This window comes from Oreochromis niloticus, linkage group LG14 (assembly GCF_001858045.2).
Source record: "Oreochromis niloticus isolate F11D_XX linkage group LG14, O_niloticus_UMD_NMBU, whole genome shotgun sequence".
NCBI lineage: Eukaryota > Metazoa > Chordata > Actinopteri > Cichliformes > Cichlidae > Oreochromis > Oreochromis niloticus.
This window is the reverse complement of record NC_031979.2, coordinates 900,766-928,664: the sequence shown is the minus strand read 5'-3', so window position 1 is coordinate 928,664 and position 27,899 is coordinate 900,766. Positions and strand designations below refer to the sequence as shown.

General features: G+C 44.4%; 1 protein-coding gene across 1 annotated transcript in view; it reads right to left on the bottom strand.

Annotated features, from left to right (window-relative positions):
• Positions 1-27,899, bottom strand: part of LOC100699612 (alpha-2-macroglobulin) — a 58,840-nt gene that overhangs the window by 12,499 nt on the left and 18,442 nt on the right. Inside the window, exons 16-25 of the mRNA XM_005462436.4 lie at positions 25,393-25,641; positions 23,055-23,142; positions 17,114-17,255; positions 15,774-15,999; positions 15,177-15,303; positions 12,223-12,344; positions 11,049-11,100; positions 10,418-10,501; positions 10,156-10,332; positions 9,954-10,035 (exon numbers count right to left, since the gene is read on the bottom strand). Of these exons, the coding sequence (XP_005462493.1) occupies positions 9,954-10,035; positions 10,156-10,332; positions 10,418-10,501; positions 11,049-11,100; positions 12,223-12,344; positions 15,177-15,303; positions 15,774-15,999; positions 17,114-17,255; positions 23,055-23,142; positions 25,393-25,641 (1,349 nt within the window). The remainder of the gene's footprint in view (positions 1-9,953; positions 10,036-10,155; positions 10,333-10,417; positions 10,502-11,048; positions 11,101-12,222; positions 12,345-15,176; positions 15,304-15,773; positions 16,000-17,113; positions 17,256-23,054; positions 23,143-25,392; positions 25,642-27,899) is intronic.

Here is a 27,899-nt window from a genome sequence, read left to right as displayed (position 1 = left end):
GACAGAGGCTGAGATTAGAACTGTTTACAAAATATTTACACAACAGTTTTACTTCAGTTTGGAATGTTTATATATAAATTAAATAATACAAATAAAGCGTACGGTGCTTTGAAAAGGAGGCTGAGTTTGTGACCATTACTGTGATAATGTTTTGCAGAAGAGTCGTTTGGCTTGCTCTCATTGGTTCCAGGATTAGGACGTAGTTTTAAGGTTAAATTGTTATGATGAGGCAGTTTGCTCAGTGTCCTCACAAAGGCAGCGAAACAAACACCCGACAGCCCACGATGAGCGCTGCGAAGATTAGTCGACATGATCGATGACGTCGACTATAAACTATAAGACTCCCTGACATCAGAATTTTGTCACATACTGATAGAGTTTATATGTAAGTTCAATAAGAAAGATCTTTGGTCTGACATCTCCCAGGTGCTGCCGGCAAAATCTCAGCTTTCTCACTCCCACTTTCCCGCACTGACAAGCTGTTTGTGTCATTACTGGTCTCGTCCAATCACCTTTTCCAGGACAATCCACATTAATGCCGCTTACTTTAAATCTCTCTCATTCTACATTCTTCTCCTTTGCAAATGCTTTCGTCCAATCTCGTCCACGTCTTGTCACGTTCATGTCATTACTTGCTTTCAATTATTTCGATTGTCCACAGCATAATCTGATTCCGTCATCCTGGCCATCCTGGAAATGCTCGTATAAAAGCAGAATTCGCTGATCCTACATTACGCCCAGCTTCTACCATCCGGCAGTTCTCGCTTCACCAATGCCAAACGAGCACCGTGCAATTAGACAATTTCCAGAGCTTGTTTCCGTTTTCACATCTGCAAACCTCAACTCCAACTCCCTTTGGCAAGAGCTTCAGCAACGGCACCCAAATTCCTTCCTCCCTGGCCTTCAATGTGTATTTAATGTGTGCACAAGAATCAAAATATCGGCAAGGTAACAATCCGATTTCAACTGTCTCTTGCTGCCATTCCCTTCAGCTTACCCTGAGCACACAGCCATGATTGATCTCTTTTCTAATGCTACATAGTGGTCATCTAATTTTTGCTGGAATTTTCTCCGCTTAACACCAAATCCAGGCTCCATATATAGTTCAGATCAGTTCATACTTCTCCCGGCCAGTCCGTGTTAACAAGCTCAAATTCCCAGTCTAATCTCTCAGGCCATTTATTTCGACAGGTAGGTGTCTAGGACATTAAGACTAAGGGCTTAATGTTGTAAGTCCCTACAATTATAAACAGCTTTCCTCCTGTCTCCAACTGGACTGCAGGTCATCAGTGACCTTTTCTTCTTGCATCCATTTCAACTCTGCATCACCCCATATCCATGTGCTTTGTCAAATCACGTTTTCTTACCCCTTCCTGTTTCTGTCTTACATTTTGTGAGATACTCAAGTCTAAATTCCAGACAAGCTGGCATACAGCTGGTGGCACACTGCAAAAACTCCAAATCTTAACAAGTACATTTGTCTTTTTTCTAGTCAAAGTATCTCATTACAGTTAAAATAAGGCATAATCAGCTACAGAGTAACATTTCACTGAGATATAGGAACTTGCTTTTAGACAGTGCATCTTCAAACTGGAGAATTTTCATTTGTTCCAAATGGCAGATTTTTTCACTTAATGCAAGATATTTTGGTTTGAAATAAGTTGGGTAGTTAATGTGTGGGTTGTATCATATCAATAATTGAGTATATTTATAATCAGTTAAACAATTAAACAGTATATATTCTGATAAACTATGATATAAAACCAAACTTGTGATTAGTAACAGTTTTTTCATTTTTTTTTTTAGTTTCACTAGCTGGGCCCACGTCCTCATTTTAGGTGTGACAGCGTTTTAGTAGGTAAAAGTGAATGCTTTGACATGAATTGAGCTGCGGTTTGGGGAAGGCCTCGAAGGGGACTGGTGATGGCTCCTGGGCCTGGCAGATCCCCAAAGAAGGCATCCCCTAGAAGCAGTAATAACTGTACGTTACGAAGGTTGGCGACCTCAGCTAGAATAATTCAATTTTCAATTCAACTTATTTATATGGCACCAAACCACGGTGACAGATGCCTCAAGACCCTACAATGATGTCTAGAGGAAAAACCCAACAATCGTATGACCCCCCAATGAGCAAGCACTTTGGCGACAGTGGGAAGGAAAAACTCCCTTTTAACAGGAAGAAACCTCCGGCAGAACCAGGCTCAGGGAGGGGCGGGGCCATCTGCTGTGACCGGTTGGGGTGAGAGAAGGAGAACAGAACAAAGACAAGTGCAGGGAGAGCAAACGCTGAGTGACATCGCCACCCAAAGGAGAGGAAAATAACTGGTGGTAGGCTAGCGAAGCTGAACAGCTCTCAGTAAGATAGTAGAGGATTCCATGGAGTGGAGTGAATGAGCTCGGACAATTAGGAAGGAATGGCAGGAGAAGAGATCAAAGGAAACTGTGAACAACGGAAATCTTAATAGATGAATGAGGGGAACCCTCGATCAGGTAGCTACATGGCTCGACTTAAACTGAAGCTCTGACAGAGAAGTACGCTGGATTTTGAGATTTGAGGTAAGGCTTGACAGCTCGTAAAGCTTGTGTGAGCTTGTCTTTGAGTAGAAGTTGGAGAGGGGGTGCTTAGCGAGTCCACTGAACTTCATGGGAGATGATAAGCTGTTTAGACGTGGTCGGAACCATGAGTCGGCTTAGAGAGCGGTCTCGAATGATTGTGTCAAGGATGGATGCTTGTGAAAGCACATGAGAAGTGAAGGGACGCCATGGAGAATTATGCACACCGCGCAGTTTGGATGTCTTAAAATGAGCGATAGAGGACAGAAGCTTGCGAAGGCAAAGCACCAGCGAACCTTCGTGCTGCTACATCTTGTGGAAGACTAGACGAAACAGAGAAACTGGCATCCTGGTGAGAAGAATGTTTTGGGGTTTTTTGCAAGTGATTGATGGTGGAAGCTGCTAATCCAGTAACGGAAGGGTAAGCTGCTTAGAGAACGGAAAGTGGCATCTCGGTGCGAAGAGCGTTTTCTGCATTTGCAAATGAGGAACAGGGACAGAGAACTGGCGTTTTGGTGCTGAAAGGAAGGGCTAGATGCGGAGAAGCTGGCATCCCAGCGGTAGAAGGATTCACTGCTGCTTTGCTGCGATAAATGTGGAGAAACTGGCAACTCTATATTAGAAAGTGAGTTTGCGAATGAGGGATAACAACAACAACAAACTTTATTTATATAGCACATTTAAAAACCAGTGGTGTACCAAAGTGCCATTTAACATGCTACCGTGTTGGCAAAGTACCAACATGGTAGCATGTTAAATGGCATTAAAAACACAGAAGCAAAAGAAACATATATAAAAGCATAAAAGAACAATATATGTAAAGGATAAAACAGTCAAAAAATTTTAAAATGATTAAAAGTAGTTAAGAATAGACCGAAGATAGAAATAAGCATTAAACTAACTAACAAACAATCAATCATTAACTGGTAGAAAAGGCGAGGCTAAACAGGTGGGTTTTTAACCACGATTTGAAGGATTGAACGGAATCAGACTCACGGATAGCGATGGGGAGGTTATTCCATAGATTGGTTGCAGCCAAGGCAAACGCTCGCTCACCTCTAGTCTTCAGCCGGGATCTCGGCTGTACCAAAAGTGACTGGGAAGATGATCTTAGTGCTCTAGCAGGGGTGTATAATCTAAGTTGGTCAATGAGGTAGCTTGGAGCTATATTGTTAATAATTCAGAAGGTGAGCAGCAGGATTTTGAATTGAATTCAATGCAGGTCAGCAAGGACAGGGGTGATAGAGACACGCCGCCCACTACCAGTAAGGAGACAAGCGGCTGCATTCTGAACAATTTGCAGTCTATGGAGAAGAGTAGAATTAAGACCAAAGTAAAGGGAGTTACAATAATCCAACCTAGATGTCACGAAGGTGTGGATAAGCTTTTCCAGGTCTCTATGCGGGACATAATGTCTGGCTTTGCTAATAAGATGCAATTGATAGAAGCAAGATTTGACAACAGCAGACACTTGTTTGTCGAATTTAAAAGAGCTATCCAAAAACACACCCAGGTCACTAACAGTGTCGGTGAGGAAACTATTAAAGGAACCGAAGGCGTCATGGAGTTGGCCACGGGGGACTCTACTGTCAAACACGATGATTTCAGTTTTCCTGTCATTTAGGATAAGAGTGTTACCTGCGAGGCCAATTTTTGACCCCGCGCATGCACTCACGAAAACGGTGCAGAGACATAGCAGGATCATCAGTTAATTCGAAATAGATCTGTATGTCGTCAGCATAACGATGTGCAATGTTGTACTTCTCAAAGATTGCGCCTAAGGGGAGCATATACAGTGAGAAGAGCAGGGGGCCAAGGACAGATCCTTGAGGCATGCCGCAGGAGACAGGTGCAGCAGAGGAGAAATAAGGGCCAAAATTGATTGAGAAAGACCTATTAGAAACATATGACTTAAACCAATCTAGTGCGGCACCTCTAATGCCAACTTTGTGTTCAAGCTTCGTTAATAGGATGTTATGATCTACCATATCAAAGGCCAAGGATACATCTAGTAGGACCAGGACTGAAGAGCGTCCAGAGTCAGCAATCAGAAGGAGATCATTGAGGACTCTGAGCAAGGCTGTTTCAGTACTATAACAGGGTTTGTAAGTGGACTGAAATTTATCATTAATGGCATTCGCATAAATACGGCTGGAGTTGTGAAAGAACGATCCTCTCCAGTATTTTGGACAGGAATGGAAGCTTAGAAATCGGCCTATAGTTCGCGAGATCGTTATGATCAAGGTTCCTTTTTTTTAAGAACAGGCTGGACAACAGCATGTTTGAAAGCTAAAGGAACAGAGCCTGCAAGTAGGGATAAATTCATTAGAGATAGGATGCTGGGTCCAATTACGCCGAAGCAATCCTTAGGTATACGAGATGGAAGGATATCATAGGCAGGAGAGGTATTCTTTGATTGGTCGATAAGTCGCTTATGAGTATGGAGTGACACTGGCTCAAACTGTTGGAATGATGATAAACAACCAGGGGTGGGAATAAAACTCAATTCCTCGCTCCCTTTAGTGTCAAGATATAGAACTTTATGAATAAAGTGAGTGATTGTTCACAGAGAGCAGGACAGCACGCCAGTGGCATATCAGGACAGGGTTTTTTTTCAGAATTACATAAGTTAACATCAAAGATAACAGGAAAGTGATCAGAAATCCCAACATTGCTTATATCCTTAATGCAAATGTCTAAGGTATATGAAAAAAATGAATCGAGAGAGTATGGCCCTTAGCGTGGCCAAGAACCAGAAGAAGAACCAGGCATCTCGGTGCCAAGTTTGCTACTGCATTTGCAAAGAAGGGATAGAGGAAGAGAAGTTGGCATCCCGGTGCCAAAGCTTGCTACTGTGTTTGCATAGGAGGGATAGAGGAAGAGAAGCTGGCATCCCGGTGCCAAAAGCATGCTGCTGCATTTTGTCAATATGGGATACGGGAAAGGGAAACTGGCGACTCGTTCATAGAAATGCTTGCTGCTGCGATTGGATATGAAGGAAGGACCAAGCATCCTGGTGCCACGAGAGCATGTTGCTGAAATTTGCGAAGGATGGATAGAGGAAAGGGAAACTGGCAACACGTTGGTAGAAGGCTTGCGGCTGCTTTTGTAAATGAGGGATAAAGAAACACCTGGCAACCCAGTGCCTTTTTTTTTTTTCTCTTCATGCAGCCCTGTCCTTCAACGCACATATTAAACAAATATGTAAGACTGCTTTCTTCCATTTTCTCTAAAATTAGAAATATCCTGTCTCAGAGTGATGCTGAAAAACTAGTTCATGCATTTATTACTTCCAGGCTGGACTACTGTAATTCTTTATTATCAGGATGTCCTAAAAACTCGCTGAAAAGCCTTCAGCTGATCCAAAATGCTGCAGCAAGAGTCCTGACAGGGACTAGAAAGAGAGAGCAGATTTCTCCTGTTTTGGCTTCCCTTCATTGGCTTCCTGTTAAATCCAGAATTGAATTCAAAATCCTGCTCCTCACATACAAGGTCTTAAATAATCAGGCCCCATCTTATCTTAATGACCTTGTAGTACCATATCACCCTATTAGAGCACTTCGCTCTCACACTGCAGGCCTACTTGTTGTTCCTAGAGTATTTAAAAGTAGAATGGGAGGCAGAGCCTTCAGTTTTCAGGCCCCTCTTCTGTGGAACCAGCTTCCAGTTTGGATTCGAGAGACAGACACTATCTCTACTTTCAAGATTAGGCTTAAAACTTTCCTTTTTGCTAAAGCATATAGTTAGGGCTGGACCAGGTGACCCTGAATCCTCCCTTAGTTATGCTGCAATAGACGTAGGCTGCCGGGGATTCCCATGATGCATTGAGTTTTTCCTTTCCAGTCACCTTTCTCACTCACTATGTGTTAATAGACCTCTCTGCATCGAATCATATCTGTTATTAATCTCTGTCTCTCTTCCACAGCATGTCTTTATCCTGTTTTCCTTCTCTCACCCCAACCAATCACAGCAGATGGCCCCGCCCCTCCCTGAGCCTGGTTCTGCCGGAGGTTTCTTCCTGTTAAAAGGGAGTTTTTCCTTCCCACTGTCGCCAAAGTGCTTGCTCATAGGGGGTCATATGATTGTTGGGTTTTTCTCTGTATTTATTATTGTGCTATCTACTGTACAATATAAAGCACCTTGAGGCGACTTCTGTTGTGATTTGGCGCTATATAAATAAAATTGAATTGAATTGAACAGAGAAACTGGCCGTTTTGCAAATGAGGGATGAGAACTTGGTATCCGGGGCTAGAAAGATTCGTTGCTGCTTTTTGCCATGATAGATGCGGAGAAACAGGCAGTTCAGTAGTAGGGAAGCTAGATGTTGCGTTGCAAATGGGGGATGAAGGAAAACCTGGCAACCCAGTGCCTTTTAATTTCATTTATTTATTCATTTTGTCTATGCTGAGAAACTGGCAACCCAATGGTAGAAAAGCTTGCTGCTGCTTTTGCGAATGAGGGTTAAAGGAACCTGGCAACTCGGTGCCTAGGTTTGCTGCAGACGTTTGCCAAGGAGGGAAGAGGCTGGGAACCTGGCAACTCGGTGCTGCATTTGCCACGGGGGAATGGAGAACTGGCGACTCAATGCCTTTTTTTTTTTCTCCTCCCTTTCTTTGTGTGTGTGCGTCCTCGCTGAGAAACTGGGAGTTCGGTGGTAGGAAGCTTGCTGCTTGCGAATGAGGGATAGGGAAGAATCAGGCATCCCAGTGCCAACTTGCTCGAGCATTTAGCAAAAGGAGGGATAGAAAACATCACGGCGATGGAGAAACAGTAGAGCATGGAGCTAGCGACAGATTTCCAGCTTGCATTAAATGGTGTTAGGAAGAAGGAGCACAGAGCTGAGCTGTCCCTGCTACCTGGCGCTGGCAGGTGGGTGGAGCTACGAAGTATGCTGTAGCTTTTGCTGTTGGAGCTGCGATTTACTTGGAAGCGTGGGTACGGCGTGGCTTCTGGGTTCGGCGCTGATGTCCGCTGGCTTTTCGGCTAACTCGCCCGGCCTGTGGGCCCGTTTCAGAGCGACGTGAGAGGAGCTGCGAGTTCGGCTGGTGGGTGACCCCGCTGGTTTTTGCTGAAGTGGCGGGCGTCCGGAGTCACTTCATAATTGGATTTAGCGGAGATAAGACGACTGGATGGATCGACGTAGCGGACCATATGACGGGTGGCGAGAAAACTGGTAGAGGGTTGTCAGCATTCGGTCTCTCGGAAGCGCCGCCGTGACGTTCGGTGTATTTCTTGGATTGCCGGAGGAAAAGCGATAAACGCAGAGCTTGAGCAGTTGTTCATCTGATGCGCTGACGGACGAGAGGACGATTGTAGCGAATGGAAGTGAGTAAAATTATATTACTCCTGTGAGATAAGCTGTGTTTAAAGGTATTCACCAAGAACGGATCCTGTTTGCACGTAAACGAGAATGAACAGCTTGCAGAACTGGGAGAACCTATATAGATGACAACCGGAAGGAGCATGTTTGGAGGCGTGGTCCTGCTCCGATACAGGGGCCGTTTCTCAATTCTCAAGTACGCGAGTACGTACTCGCGTTCTCGGTGAGTACGTACTCGCCGAGAACGCACGGGAGTACGTACCCGCCGAGAACGCGAGCACGGACTCGCGATTTGTACAATTGGAACACCTGCGTACGTGATGATGTCACAGGTCCGGAGTTTTTACTGCCGTCCCCTCCTAATTTAACTGTGAGTAACATGTTATGAAGCTTAACTTTAATCACAGCCAAACCGGTTTACTCAGGAACAAATAAAACACTGAAATACACCAAACATTAACATTTAGAAGTGATCTAAGTGACTTATATATCATTTTTAACCTTAGTAGTGAAACCTCTATTAATAAAAATAGTGTACATGTACATACGTGTACATACCTTAATAAAAACAAGCAGGTGAGATGTTAGAACGCTTTTATTTCTATTCTAGTGGACACTCAATACTATAGACAGCTGCTGGGGTTTCTTTGGGGTTTCTCACTACTACCTGAGTAGTGAGAAGACCGCGAGCGGTGGGGGGGTTGAAAACGATGTGCCGGGAGTCCGCTGTTGAGTTTTGGACGAAATGCATTCTGGGACATTTAGCTGTACCAAGTCCACACCGATGCATGCTCGATAAAACGGGCGGAGCGAGAACACATCCGGGACTTTTTCGCGTTCCCGGCTTGATGCGTACTTCGAATTGGAACAGTACTTGGTCTCCGACTGATGACGTATCACGAGTACACGAGAACGCAAGTACGCACAAGTACGCATATTGAGAAACGCCCATAATCTCCAAATAAAGCAAAGATGAGTTTGTCCTGAAAGGAGGTTAATGCACCTCTCAGTTGGCTGAAGGCAGCAGAGATCAGAGTTATTTAAATAATCATTGACTAATCAAAGAAAAATTTGCAGATCATCGACTACCGAAATAAGAGTTGCAGCCATCAACACGATGCAATATTATTTACATGATTTCATATGTTGAGTACTGCAGTGACATTATCTTTTTTTTCTCACTGTAAATTATGTCCTCAAAGTTGAACTTGGTAAATATCTTCTGTCAGACTTGAATGAGGTCAAGTTGGCAATTACATGCAATCTGTTTCTGATAATACAGCGTTAACTGTAATAAATCATGGAAAAGTGTTATTGTCCATACAGACAGAAAATCCTATTTAACTTCCCAATTTCCTGTTCTGTTGGAATACAACCAGCCCTTCGAGTTGTGCTCACTGACAAAGACTCAAACTGATGGCAGGATGCCGACATCTGTGTGCATTTCTAAACTAGACAGAAGTTACATGCAAACCTTTGACGATCTCTCTGGAGGGTGACTGCAGTCAGACTGCAACTGTCTGCAGAAACGTTGCCTCCTATCAGGCAACTTTTCTGCAAACACTTGCAATCAAAAGCGTTCACACTCAAACTCTGAGCAGCTGTTTAGTCACAAGTCACAGACAGTGAAAACAGTCAGTACAATTAGCAGACAGACTTTTTTTTTTGTAGATGAAAGGAGGTTGGTGTCCTCCTGTGACTGAGCCGTTAGCTTGCTCCTAATTAAGAAGTAGCTTTGTTGAGCTATGTGTGCCAGTGCTGGATGGCTGTTCTGTTGAGCTTATTTAATAGGATGGTGGATGGTCATGATGGTGGTGCCTGAGATGAGCCCTCTTGTTTGCAGTGGTATTTTAATGAATTTCATAAACCAATATTGCATGATTAAACATACAATATTGTCATGTAAAATACTCTGCTGTGTCAGCTTTTACCCTCACCAGCCGACACTGTAGGAAAATAACTCTGAGCTAAAATTCAAAGGCCATCATCCCAATGAACTATTAGCAGCCTGTCGTTGGGACTAAGATTCAGCTGCTGTATCTACTTCTCATATCTTCATGCTCTGATTCACGTTACTGACCAGGTGTTTCCAGAGGAGTCTGCCTTCCCAAATGCACTGTAGGAACCATCATCATGCTTGTACGTGAGCTCCCTCTGATATCCTGCAACACAAACATCAATAAAAAGGAAAAAAAACAGAATATTTAGAAAAAAAAAAAATCCTGCTTCACAACACTGAGACGCACATTAAACCTTGTCCCAAAAAAGGCCCAAGTGCTTACCGCTCTCCAGGAAGTGCGTGGCCTTGTCCAGAATGCTCTGAGTCAGCTGACCAGTGCTTTTCAGGTAGTTCAGGATGAAGATGTTGGGAGCAAACAGGAGCATGTTCTGCTCCCCGCAACCGTACGGCATGGCCAGGAGTTTGTCCAAGTTCTGCGCCGCCCTGCCCATCAGGTCACCTGCAGAAGCAAACCGAGGAAAAGCTACAGAGGCTCCATGTTTCACCTGGCAAATTAAAGTTCCCTAAACAACAGAATCACTAACCGAGCACAGAAAAGGTCGCTCTGGCAGAACCAGCCACAAACAGCTCGGGCATAAGAAGAGAGACATTCTTCTCCGTGACCCCATCTGGCAACAGCAACAAAGAAAAGGAAGAAAAAGTTTCATTAATGAAAGAATTGGCTCAACCTCTTTCCTTGGCTAAAGTTTATCAAACAGAATGATTTTACTGTTTAAAGACCCTGACCTTTGTTAAAACACTGTTATGTACATGAAGCTACAAGCAGTTTGCTCTGTTTATGTGAAACACAACAAGGCATCACAGCGCTTTTATTTTGAAACCAAATGACACGGAGACAAGCTCAGCACTACAGATTACACGAGACGGCTCATGTTGGTCATTTAGTTGATCACAGTGAGGAAAGTCCAGCTAACAGCAGCTGCTTGACTTCAACTTTAGCTAAAGATCTGCTGCCAGTGGAGAAAATACACAACGAAAACACAACTCGGAATTTGGTTTCCTCGCCATGCTGAATAACCATCATGACCATAATCAGCAGCCAAAAACAATCAGCCGCCCTGACCTGACACCGCTCTTTATGATGCATGTATGAGGTGTGAATGAAAGGCTCCAGTTAGAGTTCAGAGTTCAGCACTCAGAGTTAGGAGGCCTTACCTGGGGGACAGAGGTGAACGTTGTGACTGACCATCTGTGGGGTTCCTTCGGCCTTGGGAAGACAGACAGAAGTGAAGATGACCGACTTATTTCATTACTCCAAACAAACTTCTAAACAGCTTAAACATAATAACAGTGAGCTTTGATTAGGTGACATGCTCCAGACATTAGAGCGAACTGGATTATTTGAACTCAGTCCCCCTGACTTTCCCATTAGCTGAAAGCTGCTAAAGCAGTTTGTTTCAGTCAGAGGACGACCCGAGAGGCTGACCGAGACCAAGTATAAACATGCCAGTCATGTACTTTGAGAGTGAAGTCAAACTAAAATGCTTAAGTGCTCCTATAGAACTACGGCAAACTGCAGATACAGCCAATCATCAGAAAATGCAGACGGGAAGGAGAAGTGGACTGAAACTGAAGTGATAACAGCTGCCCTAACAGAAAGAAAGTAAAAGGTCTGTGCGATGTTACAGGTTCCCTCTCTCCATGCCCATCACCACAGTAAAGACCTTTGAAGCTCCTGGTGTGCACCTCTTAACAGGCGCCAACACGACCATTACTGCTCATGGTCCACCATCTAGAAAAACAGACTTGTTTGGCGTTCTGTCACAGTACCGTGCAGTCTTTAGACTGACCCAGATATCTGCAAAGACAGACTGGCCGGGTGGATAGGTGCTTAGTGTTATACCTGTGGCCATGGGACTGAAACAAAGAAGTGTGGCCCCCGCTTTCGTCCGTACACTGCACATATACACATATTTTTTAAACATGGCTGAGCCAGGTTTGACAGGTTTCCATATCTGATGTTTACTCTCCATCAAAGGGAAACAGCCAGCGCATCATTAGCTCTAATCTCAGTGCCAGCCCACATCAGATGATGGCTCAAGCTGACGTCCTTCCACAAACCCAATTGTCAAATATCACAAAGGGCCGAGTATTTTACCTGCTTTAGCCTGGCCTCTGCAAGCTCCTTTGCAACCCACCTGCACCTTTTCCTAAAACACGCTGTCAAACACAACTTGAAATACAGGAAATCTGTGGGCCACTGTGGCCAAAACTGAAAGATTTTAAAAGTCTGACATTATTCTCACCACAATATAACTGATCAAAATAATACTGACAACGTCTATCAGCTTAGGACCTGTGAACACCTTAAGTTTGTCATGTCACTGACCTCCACCAGCAGGGTGCGGATCACGGTGTCAGTTCGACCCACGTCGGGGACTGTGGCCACTTCGTTACCACACAGTGCCTCGGTCTTCAGGGCCTCAGCGCTGACCTTCAGATTTACCTTACCTGTGAGCAAACACACACGGCGTCACTGTGGAAGCAGGCCTGTATCGATTACCGCTCCCTTCCCCCGCGGTACTGTCGTGGTCTGTGTACAGAGGCAAAACCGCCTCCCATCTGCTTCTCAAGCCAACTCATTATCCTCGCTGTGTTTTCCTTCCTCCCCGTTTCCCATCACATTCGCCCTCATTAATCCCCATTTGTTGCCTTATTATAGCACACGGCTCTGTCTCCCACCCCCACCTTCCTTCCATCACAGCCCACAATCCTTCACACGGAGGACAAGTACAGATCGCCCCTTGAGGGAGAGGTTTCTGACTGTTTCGTCAGAGATACTACCTGACTTGTTAGTACAAGTGATTGTCAGCATTCCTCTAAGGGGGAGATAGAGGAGCGCAATTTGACATTCATCAGAGCCTTATCTCCATCCCTGCTGATGGAGGCTGATAGAAATCCTCTGCTTTCAGGACAGGCAGAGCTCCAACAACAGCCGCCTGTCTTCGCTTACAGAAATAAAGATGCAACAGCCCTCAGTGCCCTCAATACAGATTAATTACCCTGTTGCGTCTCATTTTTCACTCAAAGCATGAGATTGTATCGGACGAAGGAAACAACATCAGTATTTCATTTTAAAAGCCATGAAAATTGCATTGTACAGTTAGAGAATTGTCTCTGGTAATGAGGAGCTGGGGAGAGCGGAGCCGTGAGCGGCTGCCACCGTGTGACAGTCTTCAAACAGCCGATTAGACCAAAATCAATTAAAACAAAAAGAATAAAGTTTTGTTCACTTCTTTTTTCTGATTGGAATCTGAGATGTCCTGTTTAAGCTAAAACTGGTTTAACAAAGACACTCAAAGTTGTTTACATTTTCCCTTTAAAAATGGGAAACGCCACACAGCACGTGACGTGTAGGGACCGCCTTCCATTTGAATTTCTCCTATAAAACAGAACATGGTTAAAGACAGGAAATAAAAGTAAACCAGACAAAATAGAAACTACAGTTTTAAGAACCAAAATGAGGCTAATTTGAATTTAGTGGTAGGAACACGCCTCAAAACCATGGGCGGGGTCATGTTTACCACGCTGTAGCATCCATGCTTCTTTTAACAGCAGTCCATGCACATCTGGGAACATCTGGACTTGTGGGAGAGGAATGTTGTCCCAATCTTTCCCCGCACAGGATTGTAGTTGGATTTTTTGGTTCATGCCAACAGTCCAGACTCTTCTACTGTGAAGCTACACTGCTGTAAAGGCTGCACTACACGGTTTAGCATCGTCTTCTGAAATACGGATGCAGCTCTAAAAACTTTTATACCGGTGCTTCTCCTGATGTGGAGGCTGACAGTGCACATTCATAGCATCAGAGCTCCAGGGTGTGGAGCTGATGGCCCCTGCCTTCTCTAGTCCAGAGGACACAACATTCCCGTTTCCCCCAAAAAATTGAAAACTAATTTTAAACTTAATAATAATAATAGTAATAATAATAATAATAAGGGGATGCCACACAGGTATGCTGCTCCCATTAATTTGAGTAAAATGGTCCATTTGCTCTAAAAACACCTAAAATGTTCAAACTGTGTTCTGCTGTTGTGGATTTATGAGATTTGCAAATCATTGCATTCTGTTTTGATTTCATTTGCAGAGCTGGGCATGTATGAATAGACCACTCTGTATACTCCAGCTCATTACGGCCTGCTTTGATGATGGATTTGTGCATCTTTTCTGTTAGTTCCCTCTTTTACCTCCATGTCTGCAAATCTCCACGTAGTGAAAGGTGGCTCCTGGTCCGTTTAGTGAGATATTACATATTCTACATATAAAGGCCCAGACTGCTGTGAGATGATTGCATGTTTGTATATTAAAGAGGTTCATTGTCATCCTGCTGACACTCACTTTAAATCTGTCGAACGCTGGGGCCCTTTTCTCAGTCACATTAATGGGGATTCAATTCAATTCAATTTTATTTATACAGCACCAAATCACAACAACAGTCGCCTCAACGTGCTTTATATTGTAAGGTAGACAATAATACATACATAGAGAAACCCAACAATCATATGACCCCCTATGAGCAAGCACTTTGGCGACAGTGGGAAGGAAAAACTCCCTTTTAACAGGAAGAAACCTCCGGCAGAACCAGGCTCAGGGAGGGGCGGGGCCATCTGCTGCGACCGGTCTTTAACCCAGTCGAATGCACTTTGTGTTGATGTGAAACTACACGTCTGCCGGACCCCAACTCCTTCTCGGACCTGGACGAATCGTCTGGACTGGGTAAACTCTCTGTTGCTCTGTCTAACTTCATTGTCTTCGGACTCTAACATTTCACCAGTACGTTTGATTTGGAATGACTAACCGGTGTTTTTTTGTTGTTTGATGTTTGTTACTTTTCTCTGTGCTTGGATGTTGAATTTGGTTTCCTTTGTCTTGTGTGACTTGATGTAATTTTGAACTTAAAATCTTATAAATAAACATTAAAAAAGAAAAATAAATAAATAAAGGCCCAGTAAGGAATCACTTTCTAAGGAATTCTGATGTAAAGGATAATTTCATACCAACAAGAAATATTTCTAGGAACTGTTGAAACATGAAGATCTGCTGCTTGCAATTCTTTCATTTTTCATTTGTTTACATTGGTGGCATACTGAAAATCCACACATGGCTCAAGGTAGATCTGGTGTGAAACTAAACAAATATATTTACAAATCAAACAGAACTGAGTCATCATTATCAACCATAAAAACCAAAACAGGTCCTGCAATGGACCGGCTGCCTATCACAAGTTGATGAGACTCCTGAACTGGATAATAAGCACTTAAGAAAAAGGGAAGAATGGAATACCTAGGGTAGTCGGAGTTACAATCCAGGAGAAGGTCCTGCTCTCCTCTCCACAAAGACACACGCTGTAAATGCAGCCATCACAGTTTCTGAAGGTGTGCTGGTCAGAGGCAGCCAGTGTTACCTCAACCTACAGCCAGAAACCAAACACAGAACACACAAATGCAACAAACTGGCGCAGTAACACGTCACACTGAGGACTGATTAAACATGTGCTTGTGAGATCGTCTGTTCTCCCAGCAATCATTTTGGGTTGCAGCTTTCTTCAGAACCACTCATCCACACAGCATGAGTTAGTGACGCATTTGTCACACAAAATAAAAACTATAAAGTAATACGTCTTGATGCATGCTCAATCATCCAGGTAAGTAAATCCCCAGAAGTTGATTCTGTTACACTGAAAACGCTACGTCCAGATGAACAGAATCGACTTTTGGGGATGCAAAGTAATACAATGACATTTCAAAAAGAAAAGAAAAACATGTCCAAGCATTTTCACAAATGTTTTCCACAATCTGACAGGTGTCGTCTTACTTGTGGATGCCCTTAAGTACAAAGGATCTGTAAGAAGCAGATGTGGTTGTTTGTTTGTTTTTTTACCATAATGCACTTCAAGAGATAATTGAAGACGGTGGCTTTGAGGGTGAACACCTCTCCTCGGATGACAGAGTATGGCAAGGTGAGACTGACAAAGAACGGCTGGAAGACAGTAAGTCCGGTGTTGGGAGCCACACCAAAGCCCACAGAGGATACGCAGAATGCTCCAGCTGCCCATTTAGTGATGGTGTCAGGGGTCGTCTTCTCCATGCTCACCAACCCACTATCTCTGTTTAAACAGACAGCCAGACATGACATTTAAAGTTCAAGTAGTATGGCATTTTTCCCCAAATACACTGATCAAGCAGAGCATTGTGACCACCTGCCTACTATAGTGTTGCAGCCAAAGCAGCCCTGACGTGTCGAGGCCTGGACTCCACCAGACCCCTGAAGGTGTGCTGTGGTATCTGACACCAAGTCAGCAACAGATCATTTAATCCTGCATGTTGTGAGGCATGGCCTCCACAGGTCGGACTTGTCCAGCACGTCCCACATGGGGGGCTATCCTTTTGACAGAGGCCATCAGGGATTACAGTTTCCACTAAAGGGTGTTCATGGTCCGCAACAGTGCTTAAGTAGGTGCTACATGTCAAAGTAAAACTCACAGGGATGGTAGGGCCCAAGGTTTCCCAGTGGAAAACTGCCCAAAGCGTCACACTTCCCCTGCCGGCTTGCCTTCTACCCATCGTGCATCCTAGTGCCAGATGTCCCCCAGATAAGCGACCTGGGCATCCAGGTGACGTAAAATGTGATTTCTCAGACCCGGCCACCTTCTTCCATTGCTCCGTGGTCCAGCTCTGATGATGGAACACAGGGCCGGTCTTTATTCCCCATGTGGGTCTCTGTGACCGTGTCGCTGGTTCACCACTGCTCCTTCCTTGGACCACTTTTGATAGATAGCGACCACACAGACTGGGAACACCGCACAAAATTCTCATTTGCTCCTTAATATATCCCACCCACTAACAGGTGCCATGATGAAGAGATAATCAGTGTTATTCACTTCACCTGTCACTGGTGACAATGTTATGCCTGATGAGTGTGTATGTATATATACTTATACTGATGAATTCAAGTATCTACTCAAATTCATTTGAATTTCATACATGATAAGCTGTGTTTTGACTTTAAGATGTGGAACATAAGGGAAAGCAGCATCATCTGTTCAGTAAATATCACTGATATAAGCATTAGTCATTAATATCTGCTAACAAATACAACTAATTCTACTATTTGGACTGCAATAAGGATGCATGTTATACACATTTGATTACCTAAAAACAGTTTCAGTGTCATAAAAAAAATATAGTGCTGTGATTCTTTTCATAAGATGTTAATCTTACCCCACAGTAACGAGGTCCCAGATCCAGGTCTCAGGGAAGAACGTTCTGATAGTCTCCTTTTTGTTGTCGACTTTAAACATCTGCGGGGTAATTACAGGTTCAGGCATCATGTTGAAGGCCAAGGGGATCGGTGAGTCCAGCCCTGAGAGTATTTAAATGGGGAGGGAAAAATGGGGAGGCTTTATCTCCTTCCTTTTTTTTTTTTAAATAAACCAAAAGTTATAATAATTGTGTTACTTCCAGATGCTTGCTGAAAAATCCAGGTAAGGAAACCCCAGAAAGTTGAGTCTGTACATTTAGACGCAGCATTTTTAGTGGGAGAAACTTTTTAGCATCCCAGAAGTGACTTGGATAATGACGGAAATGTTTAATCTACTGAAAATGCGGCATCCTGATGTACAGAATCAACTTTCTGGGGAAACCACTGAGCTCATTTCAGCCTCCTGTACATAACACACAACAACAGCTCGGAAAAACTATAAAGAAATTGGAAAAAGGAATAAAAGGTACACTTAGTGTTTTATGCATTCAGCTAATACTTCTCCACTAATTAAAAATGTACTTTTTAACAATTAACAAATTCTTGGATTTAAAAACAAAAACAATCTTACACTCTCTCAAAAAACAACTAAAGCTATGCTAAGCTGGACTTTCCAAAACGGGCTTATCTCTGGGAGGTGAGGTCACTAAGGCAGTTAAACAACTCCTTGGCTGAAGGGCCCCTAGGGTGGATGAGGTTTTGTCCTGAGTTCCTGAAGGCTCTGAAGGCCCTCTGTAAAGCTAGAACATCTTACTATTCGTCACTGATTGAAGAAAATAAGAACAACCCCAGGTTTCTCTTCAGCACTGTAGCCAGGCTGACAAACAGTCAGAGCTCTGTTGATCCAACCATCCCTTTAACGTTAACTAGTAATGACTTCATGAACTTCTTAAATAAAATTTTAACCATTAGTGAAAAAAATACTCGTAATCATCTCACAGATATAGCATTATGTACAGCTACTTTCAGTACCATTGTTATTTATTTAGAGTCCTTTTCTCCAAATAAAGCCTTCTGTGTTATGTAATGTTTCTATCTACTACAGGTCTTTAAGCTGTATTTAAATAAAATAAAATAAAATAAAACCATTAAATAAACCACTACTTGAAAAGCCAGCTGTCTTAGCTAATTATAGGCCGATCTCCAACCTTCCTTTTTATCTCAAGAATTCTTGAAAAATCTTTAAAAAAAATTCTTGAAAGAAGAAATTGAGAGATGGGCACCTCTGGCGCCGGTGCCCACCTCTCAATTTTAAATGCATGTAGGCATTGAGGATTTGTGGGAGGGGCCATGTTGTCACCTACTGCTCTCTGGCAGGAAGCACCATGCCCTCCCGTGTTTTAAATGCACTTTAGACCAGCACGTAGCAACACCACATATGAGTGGGCGGAGGGAGGTATGGGGTCTTCACACACCCCCATTCTCTGTTAGCCATTGGGGCGAGAGGCTGGGAGGAGGAGTTGGCCGTCTGGTTGGGGTCTGGGATGCAGGGCCTCCGGGGACGGTCTGCCTGTCTCCACCCCAGGGAAAAGGGTAACACCTCCTGGGTCTACGGGTGGATTGCCCCCCTTGGGGCGAGGGTACCTGGATCTGGGGTATAGAGTATGTTTGGGGAGTGAGTGTGTGTACAGTGTCCATTTCTGTTTGTCTCCACGTTGGGTGAGTGCCGAGTATTTGTATATGTGTGCATGAGGCTGGGAAGGCATGTTTGTGTCTGTGTGTGTCTTTAAGTCAGGTCAGGTCTTACAGTGCGCACACACCGAACGCAATAGAGGCGGCCAGAGCATCAGGTGTACATGTAAAGTCAATGGAAAGAGCGCGATGACACGCGATTGCGCATCCGGCGAACATGCGGAAGCAGATTTGCGTCGCGAAAACGCCAAAACCCGTGAAACGCGCGTCAGTGTACCGCGTGGGGCGCGTTTGACTTGCGAAGAAAACCACGCGTGTCAGATTGTGTGTTGCATTTTGTGCACACGCCCGTACCGCACCAACCGCTGGAGTTGGAAAATATGAACTCCGGCGTCAAATCGCGCCCCGACAACCAATCAGGAGGCCGGTGACGTGGCTGTAACCAGGTCACAGGGGCAGATCAAACCAAAGCCCTTCATTCTTCATTCAGTATGGAGGAAAAACTCATCACTGCCGTGGCTAATCACCCAGAGCTGTATGATGCCAGCTGCTACTTCTACCGAGACAGGAATAAAAAGGACCGAGCTTGGAGGCACAGAAGTGAGGAGATCGGGCAACCTGGTAAGTTCATTCATTCTCCTTTTTAATTTTCAGACTGACCCGATAAAGCCGCGCAAAAGCTAGCAAGCCCGCCTACTGTCCCGCTATTTTCCCACTGATGTACAAATACCTTTCCGCTAACAAGATAATGTGTTTATTCAGAGGACATCTGCAGCACAACACATCTGGCACAACTTCCTCCCACATTTCCGGTCCACGCGCGTGGAAAGATGCAATTTTGAGGCGCGATGGGTTTTTCTTGGACACGCGTTGAGGTGCGAATGTGCACGCGTCAAATTAGGGGCGTTTAGGGTGTTTTCGCTCGCCTCTATCGCGTTCGGTGTGAACGCAGCCTTAGACTCCACCTCTCTGGAAACATCTCAGGCCCTCCCAGGTATGGGCCTGGTCCTATCTCCTCCCAACACACTCCCCATGGCTCAGTCGGGCCCCTTCCGGGGGCTAGGGGGCCCTTGGACCTCGGGCCTCTGGGGCATCTTTCTTCAGACAACAATTCTGCTAATTGTAAAAAAGCTGACTAATCATCTGCAGAGGAATGGCTTATTTGAAGAGTTTCAGTCAGGTTTCAGAGCTCATCACAGCACAGAAACAGCTTTAGTGAAGGTTACAAATGATCTTCTTATGGCCTCTGACAGTGGACTCATCTCTGTGCTTGTCCTGCTAGACCTCAGTGCTGCGTTCGATACTGTTGACCATAATATCCTATTAGAGCGATTAGAACATGCTGTAGGTATTACAGGTACTGCACTGCAGTGGTTTGTATCATATCTATCTAATAGACTCCAGTTTGTTCATGTAAATGGAGAGTCCTCTTCACACACTGAGGTTCATTATGGAGTTCCACAGGGTACAGCCCTAGGACCAATTCTGTTTACATTATACATGCTTCCTTTAGGCAGCATCATTAGAAGGCATAGCATAAATTTTCACTGCTAAGGAGAGGACACCCAACTCCGCTCAGCCAGGAGGGGAGGCCACCTCTGGGGACGAGTGGGATGACTCTCTCTCTGGGGGAGAATTCACTGAGGCTGTTAAACAGCTCTTTGGTGGCAGGGCGCCTGGGGTGGATGAGGTTTGAGTTCCTGAAGGCTCTGGATGTTTTAGGACTGTCTTGTTTGACACGTCTCTACAATGTTGCGTGGAGATCAGAGGCCTACCTCTGGAATGGCAGACCGGGGTGGTGGTTCTCATCTTTAAGAAGGATGGATGTGTTCCAACTACAGGGGAATCACACTCCTCAGCCTCCACGGGAAAGTCTATGCCAGGGTGCTGGAAAGCACAGTCCATCCATTAGTCAAATCTCGGATATAGGAAGAAATATGCGGTTTTCGTCCTGGTCGTGGAACACTGGACCAGCTCCTTACCCACTCAAGGATACTTGAATGGGAGTTTGCCCAACCAATCTACATGCGATTTGTGGACTAGGTGGTTTCAGAATCTCATCTCTGGTTTTTCCAGATGATGTGGTTCTGTTGGCTTCATCGGGTGATGGCTCACACTGGAACAGTTCGCAACCAAGTGTGAAGTGGTGGGAATGAGAATCAGCACCTCCAAATCTGAGGCCATGGTCCTCAGCCGGAAAAGGGTGGAGTGCCCACTCTGGGTTAGTTCCTGCCCCAGGTGGAGAAGTTCAAGTATCTCGGGGTCTTGTTCACAACTGATGGAAGAAGGGAGTGGGAGATCGACAGATGATGCTGTGCAGTGATGCAGATGCTGTACCGGTCTGTTGTGGTGAGGAGAGAGCCGAGTGTAAAAGCGATGCTCTCAATTTCCTGGTCGATCTACATCCCTACCCTCACCAAAGGTCCCGAGCTGTGGGTAGTGTCCGAAAGAACGAGATTGCGGATACAAGCGGCAGAAATGGGCTTCCTACGAAGGGTGGCGGGCCTCTTCCCTAAAGATAGTGTGAGGAGTTCGTCCATCTGGGAGGAGCTCACAGTACAGCTGCTGCTCCTCCATACTGAAAGGAGCCAGTTGAGGTGGTTCGGGCATCTGACAAGGATGCCTCCTGGGCATGTCCCATCAGAAGGAGGCCCCAAGGCAGACCCCGGACACGCCGGACGGATTATATCTCTTGGCTGGCTTGGGAACACCAGCCTCCTCTAGCTTGCCGAGGGGACAAGCTGGAAGGAGGCGGGGGAGAGAGAGGTCTGGGCTTCTCTGCTTAGGCTGCCGTCCCCTTGACCCAGCCCCGTATAAGGGGAAGAGGATGGATGGATGGATGGATGGATAACTGATAACCTCATTACTGAAACTAGACCAGCTACCCACCCTTAGAGAGGGAAAAGAGTAAACAGTAAGTAAACAGGATTCTGGGTTCATCCAATTCTCAAGAGAAGATGGCAGCAAGGAGAATTTCATGGTTGGATACAGGAGTCTAAGCTGTATCACAACCACTTTTATACATTTTTCAGGATTATCAGTGTCAGTTTGAACCCTTTTTTGGCAGAGTTGGGACCACATCTGTGGAGGCAGAGAAATCGAGGCGAGGGAGCTGGAGCAACGTGTAGCTGTATGTCTGAGGTAACTTTTTGCCAAATGCAGTGGTCTAATTGGTCAGATCTGTTTATTCGCATGTGAAAACATGAAAAATAATTCCATTTGAAAAAAATAAATACCACAAATTCATCCAGTGAAATTATGTGGTGGGTTTGAACGGCTGTATAAAGAATATCCGAGTCCAGAAAATATTTTTTTTATTCAGGATATATTTACATGGATTTTACGCATCTGGTGTATAAAGGCCTTTAGACTATGAGTATAAAATAGGGCTGTGCGCAAATAGCCAACTAATTCTCACTGCTGTCACTAGGTGATACCAGACTTATTAATCATTTAACCTAATTGTTACAATTTAAATTGATGCCCAACGCCGGTAAATTACTGTGTCCTAAATGTTATGCAGCCATCTGCCTTTAGATGGCACATTGTTGTTGAGATGCACCATAGATTAAATCTGTTAATCTAGGCCTAATTCATTATTGAAGAATTTGATAAATGATTTTTTAAAATCCCTTTGTTATTAGTTTTTGACATTTTCCATTAAACATTTCTCAAATTTAACTGATTACCTGAGTGTTTTTTAGTTTTACACTAGTCGGTTAGTCTATTTTTTCCCCCTTATTTTGTCGACAGGAACATCCCTAGTATAAAAGTAGTTAATGCTAATGTTAGCCTTGTAGCAATGGCTTATAAAGGAAGCCAAATGTGTAAAATTACTGGCATCGCTAACATGTTTGCCAATTTTTTGCTGATGCATTCCACAAAAATAAATACATACATAAAACTGCTGTGGCTGTATTGACTGTAACTCCTAGCTTCATATCTAGCTATCTCATTCTATCTAGGAAACTATCTGAGGGATCTCAGACCATAGAGCATATAGCACCAGTTAGTAAAGTCAGGAGTTTTGAAGACATGAAAAGTACAACTGATTGAATTTGATTAGTCAGACTGCATTTGTCATACTCAGACAAAGAACAGAACCCATTAAAGAAAGCAAGCCAGAAATGGTGGTGATTCCAAGAGATTCACTAACTATTTTTGCAAGTGTAAATAAAGCTTACAGTTATAACAAGTTGTAAAAACAACAGTTCTTCTTAAGGCTCTACCAATGGGCATTGGAGTCAACAGAAAATAGCAGTGACCTACTATCTCCTTTAGTGACATAGAAGGTCAGTTCGTCACAGTCGTAAGGTTTCTTCACATCAGAGTTCGTCATAATTTTGAGTCCAATTTCCTAGAAGTGGAGAAAGAGAAAAACAAGTCATAGTAAAACCATAGATTATTACTTATGACAGCAGAAAACAAACAAACAAACAAAATAAAACAACAATGGCATGACAACTTCGCTATCTTAAATAGATCTCAAACTGCTAGAGAGCGAGATGAAGACACCAATAGAGACTCAGGAAGAAAAAGCAGAAATAGTAAAGACAGAGATACAGCAATTATTTATTTATTTTTAAATACAAGGACAAAGACACAAAAGAAGATTTGGCAGATAGATGGAGAGAAACAGAAACAGGTACAGAAGGAAGAAGAGTGGCAAAATTGACCAAAAAAACAAACAAACCAAAGAACAAAAATAGTACAGTTGGACAGAAGTGTGGTACAGCTAAATGATACCAAACTCTGGTTCGAAGAGTGTGAAAGACCTACAGAGAAAAAATGATATCTAGATACAGATCATATGAATATCATATGAATGTCTAGATATGACATTACTTCCAGTACATACATCATGGCGCCCCTCAAGGCAGACGGTGTTTGCTTGCTCCGCTCTCACATGCCAACTTGTTGTTTATTTTTTGTTCTTTTTGCACTGGATAAGTGCTGTGCACTGTTAACATATCTGAGACAGGCACTACTGGACATCGGTAACTCACACAATCTTCCGAACTTTACCCTTCCATGGGAGCTTCAAGTTATTGTTCGCCCCGGTAGATACCACCACCACCACACCACCACCCCCAGGGAGGCCCCGAAGCACCGAGCCCTAGTGAGTCAGCCGACCCCAGGAGTGCACTTCGGAGATTGCGGCATAAGTGAGGCAAGAGGGGGGGGGCTCCATGTTAGGCTAAAAGCTCGGGCTAGCCAACCACCGCTACCCAGCCTCTTGCTGGCCAATGTGATTCCCTGGAAAACAAACTGGATGAACTACGAGCCAGGATCACAACACAGCGGGAAATTAGAGAATGCTGTGCTCTTATTTTCACAGAGACCTGGCTCTCAGACAAAGCCCCGGAGTGGGCCGTTCAGCAGCTGCAGACTCACTCCGTACACCAAGGAGACCGGACTGCAGCCTCCGGTAAGGCTATCGGGGCAGGTGTGTGTGCGCGTTCGTTAATAACTCGTGGTGCGGAGACGTGCAGACTGTCCAGAAGCAGTGTTCACTGGAGTTTTTAATCCTAAAATGTCGCCCTTACCATCTGCAGTGGGAGTTCTCAGCTGTGTTTTTGGCCATTGTTTACATCCAGCCGCAAGCTGACTCCGCGGCAGCGCTCGGCCAACTCCATGATGTCATCAGCGCATTAGAGACAACTCATTTAGACGCTGTTTTTATCGTCACTGGTGACTTTAATAAGTGCAACTTATGGACTGTACTCCCAAAATACCACCAACATGTGGCTATTCCTACCCGTGACAAGAACACCCTGGATCATGTTTACAGTAACATACGTGGTGCATATAGGGCTGTCCAGTTTGGACAGTCTGACCACATCTCTTTGTTCATGTACCCAGCTTACAGGTAGAAGCTGAAACAAAGAACCCTGTCATCAAACCTGTTAAAATGTGGACCCCAGAGACTGAGAGCATCCTACAGGACTGTTTTGCTCAAACAGACTGGGATGTGTTTCAAACTGCAGCCACCAAGGAGAACTGCTCTGTCAATATACAGGACTATGCTGAATATTTGACTGGGTACATCAGCGCCTGTGTTGATAATATTGTGCCCACCACACACGTCAGGAAGTTCCCCAACCAGAAGCCCTGGATCAACAGTCAGGTACGACACATGCTGCGTAGTTGTTCTCTCGCATTTAGATCAGGGAATGAGACGGAGTACAAAGCTGCGAAGTATGGACTGAGGAAAGCCATTACAGCGGCTAAGAGGCAGTACAGAGAGAAGCTGGATGGCTTCTACTCTTCTGCTGACCCCAGGCGGATGTGGCAAGGCTTACAGCACATCACAGAATATAGGGCCACCACCAGCACCATCAGCTCTGCAGGCAGTCTGCTGGATGACCGCAATGGATTCTAAACCCACTTCAAGACCTTCCAGACCTCACAGGCCTCCCAGACCTTCATGGTACGGCAGCACTACTGCTACGGACCGCAAACGCCTGCAGAGAGTGATAACAACTGCGGAGCAGATCATCAGGACTCCGCTGCCCTCTCTGCAGAGCATCTACCATCGCAGAGTCCAGACATTAATATTACTGTGTAGTTTCAGTCAGACATCAGATTAAATGAACAAATGTTTTACTTTAAAGATGCTGTAGACGTCATTCTTCTGTCTGCCTGGTCCATAGTAGATCGAGCGCGTTTCTCGCCGTGCTCCCAGATTGTCGCTCACAATGGCCGTTGCTGGTGGTGCTGTTGGCGCTGCTGTTGTCTCCAAATCTGCATCTATTACCATATCTGGCACTGGCAGGGGGTAGCAGGGATATGGCTCTGAGTCCTCAACATCATAGGAGTACCCAGACAGCTTCTCCACAGGCAGCTGACTATATACCTGCATGAAAACACATCTGTACATGAGCCTGGTGGGGTGATAGCGGTTATCTTTTTCTCTTATCATCCATTAACAGCAAACCAATTACATAGATTATTGTCTACTCTATAGGAGAACTCAGGTTTGCTCAAAGAAGTCCTGCCATTGATTAATTCTTCGATCTTAAATATGATCAACCTATCTCTAATAATCGGCTATGTACCACAGGCCTTCAAGGTGGCTGTAGTTAAACCTTTACTCAAAAAGCCATCTCTAGACCCAGCTGTCTTAGCTAATTATAGGCCAGTCTCCAACCTTCCTTTCATATCAAACATCCTTGAAAGAGTAGTTGTCAAACAGCTAACAGATCATCTGCAGAGGAATAGCTTATTTGAAGAGTTTCAGTCAGGTTTCAGAGCTCAGCACAGCACAGAAACAGCTTTAGTGAAGGTTACAAATGATCTTCTTATGGCCTCTGACAGTGGACTCATCTCTGTGCTTGTCCTGCTAGACCTCAGTGCAGCGTTCGATACTGTTGACCATAATATCCTATTAGAGCGATTAGAACATGCTGTAGGTATTACAGGTACTGCACTGCAGTGGTTTGTATCATATCTATCTAATAGACTCCAGTTTGTACATGTAAATGGAGAGTCCTCTTCACACGCTGAGGCTAATTATGGTGTTCCACAGGGTTCAGTGCTAGGACCAATTCTGTTTACATTATACATGCTTCCCTTAGGCAGCATCATTAGAAGACATAGCATAAATTTTCACTGCTATGCAGATGACACGCAGCTCTCTGTCCATGAAGCCAGGTAACACACACCAATTAGTTAAACTGCAGGAATGTCTTAAAGACATAAAGACCTGGATGGCCGCTAACTTTCTGCTTCTTAATTCAGATCAAACTGAGGTTATTGTACTCGGCCCTGAAAATCTTAGAAATATGGTATCTAACCAGATTCTTACTCTGGATGGCATTACCTTGGCCTCCAGTAACACTGTGAGGAACTTTGGAGTCATTTTTGACCAGGACATGTCCTTCAACGCACATATTAAACAAATATGTAAGACTGCTTTCTTCCATTTGTGCAACATCTCTAAAATTAGAAATATCCTGTCTCAGAGTGACGCTGAAAAACTAGTTCATGCATTTATTACTTCCAGGCTGGACTACTGTAATTCATTATTATCAGGATGTCCTAAAAACTCCCTGAAAAGCCTTCAGCTGATCCAAAATGCTGCAGCAAGAGTCCTGACAGGGACTAGAAAGAGAGAGCAGATTTCTCCTGTTTTGGCTTCCCTTCATTGGCTTCCTGTTAAATCCAGAATTGAATTCAAAATCCTGCTCCTCACATACAAGGTCACAGCATGTCTTTATCCTGTCTTCCTTCTCTCACCCCAACCAATCACAGCAGATGGCCCCGCCCCTCCCTGAGCCTGGTTCTGCCGGAGGTTTCTTCCTGTTAAAAGGGAGTTTTTCCTTCCCACTGTCACCAAAGTGTTTGCTCATAGGGGGTCATATGATTGTTGGGTTTTTCTCTGTATTTATTATTGTGCGATCTACTGTACAATATAAAGCGCCTTGAGGCGACTTTTGTTGTGATTTGGCGCTATATAAATAAAATTGAATTGAATTGAAAGGTGTAGGAAAAAAAGTGCTTGTATCAGTGGGTTTGAATGGGTGAACGAGGCATATTATAAAAACTGAGTGCTCTCTATTCTCACAGATCCACACTCTGACGAACATGGCAGAGAACAACTTGGGCTTCAATATCTTGCCCAAGAACTCTCTGGTGGTTCAATCCCTGGCTGCTCCAGTCTGCATGCCAACCTTCCAATTAGTGGATGACCTGCTCTACCACCCCAACCTCACCCTTACTTGCTTTGATGCAAATGAAGGTGACAACAGCTGCGCTGGAGAAATGACACTACTGACTAAAAAAAGATGGTTTTGGAGGTGGTGGCCACAGCCCCCCAGGAGCCAGAGGCAGATAGAGATGGAAACAGGAAAACTGCATCACCCACAGCCCCCAAGATGAAGGAATACTGTATATAAGCTAGGTCAACATCACCAAAAGACCATGGAAGACAACCGAAGTTGATGATCAGATTTCTTCCCTTGGTTAAGAAAAACCCATTTACACCATCTAGCAGTATCAAGAGAAATCTTGAGGAGGTAGACGGATGATTGTCAAAGTACATAACCAGTAGACACCTTCATGAATGGAAATACAGGGTATACAACAAGATGCAAACCACTAGTTACGCTTAAC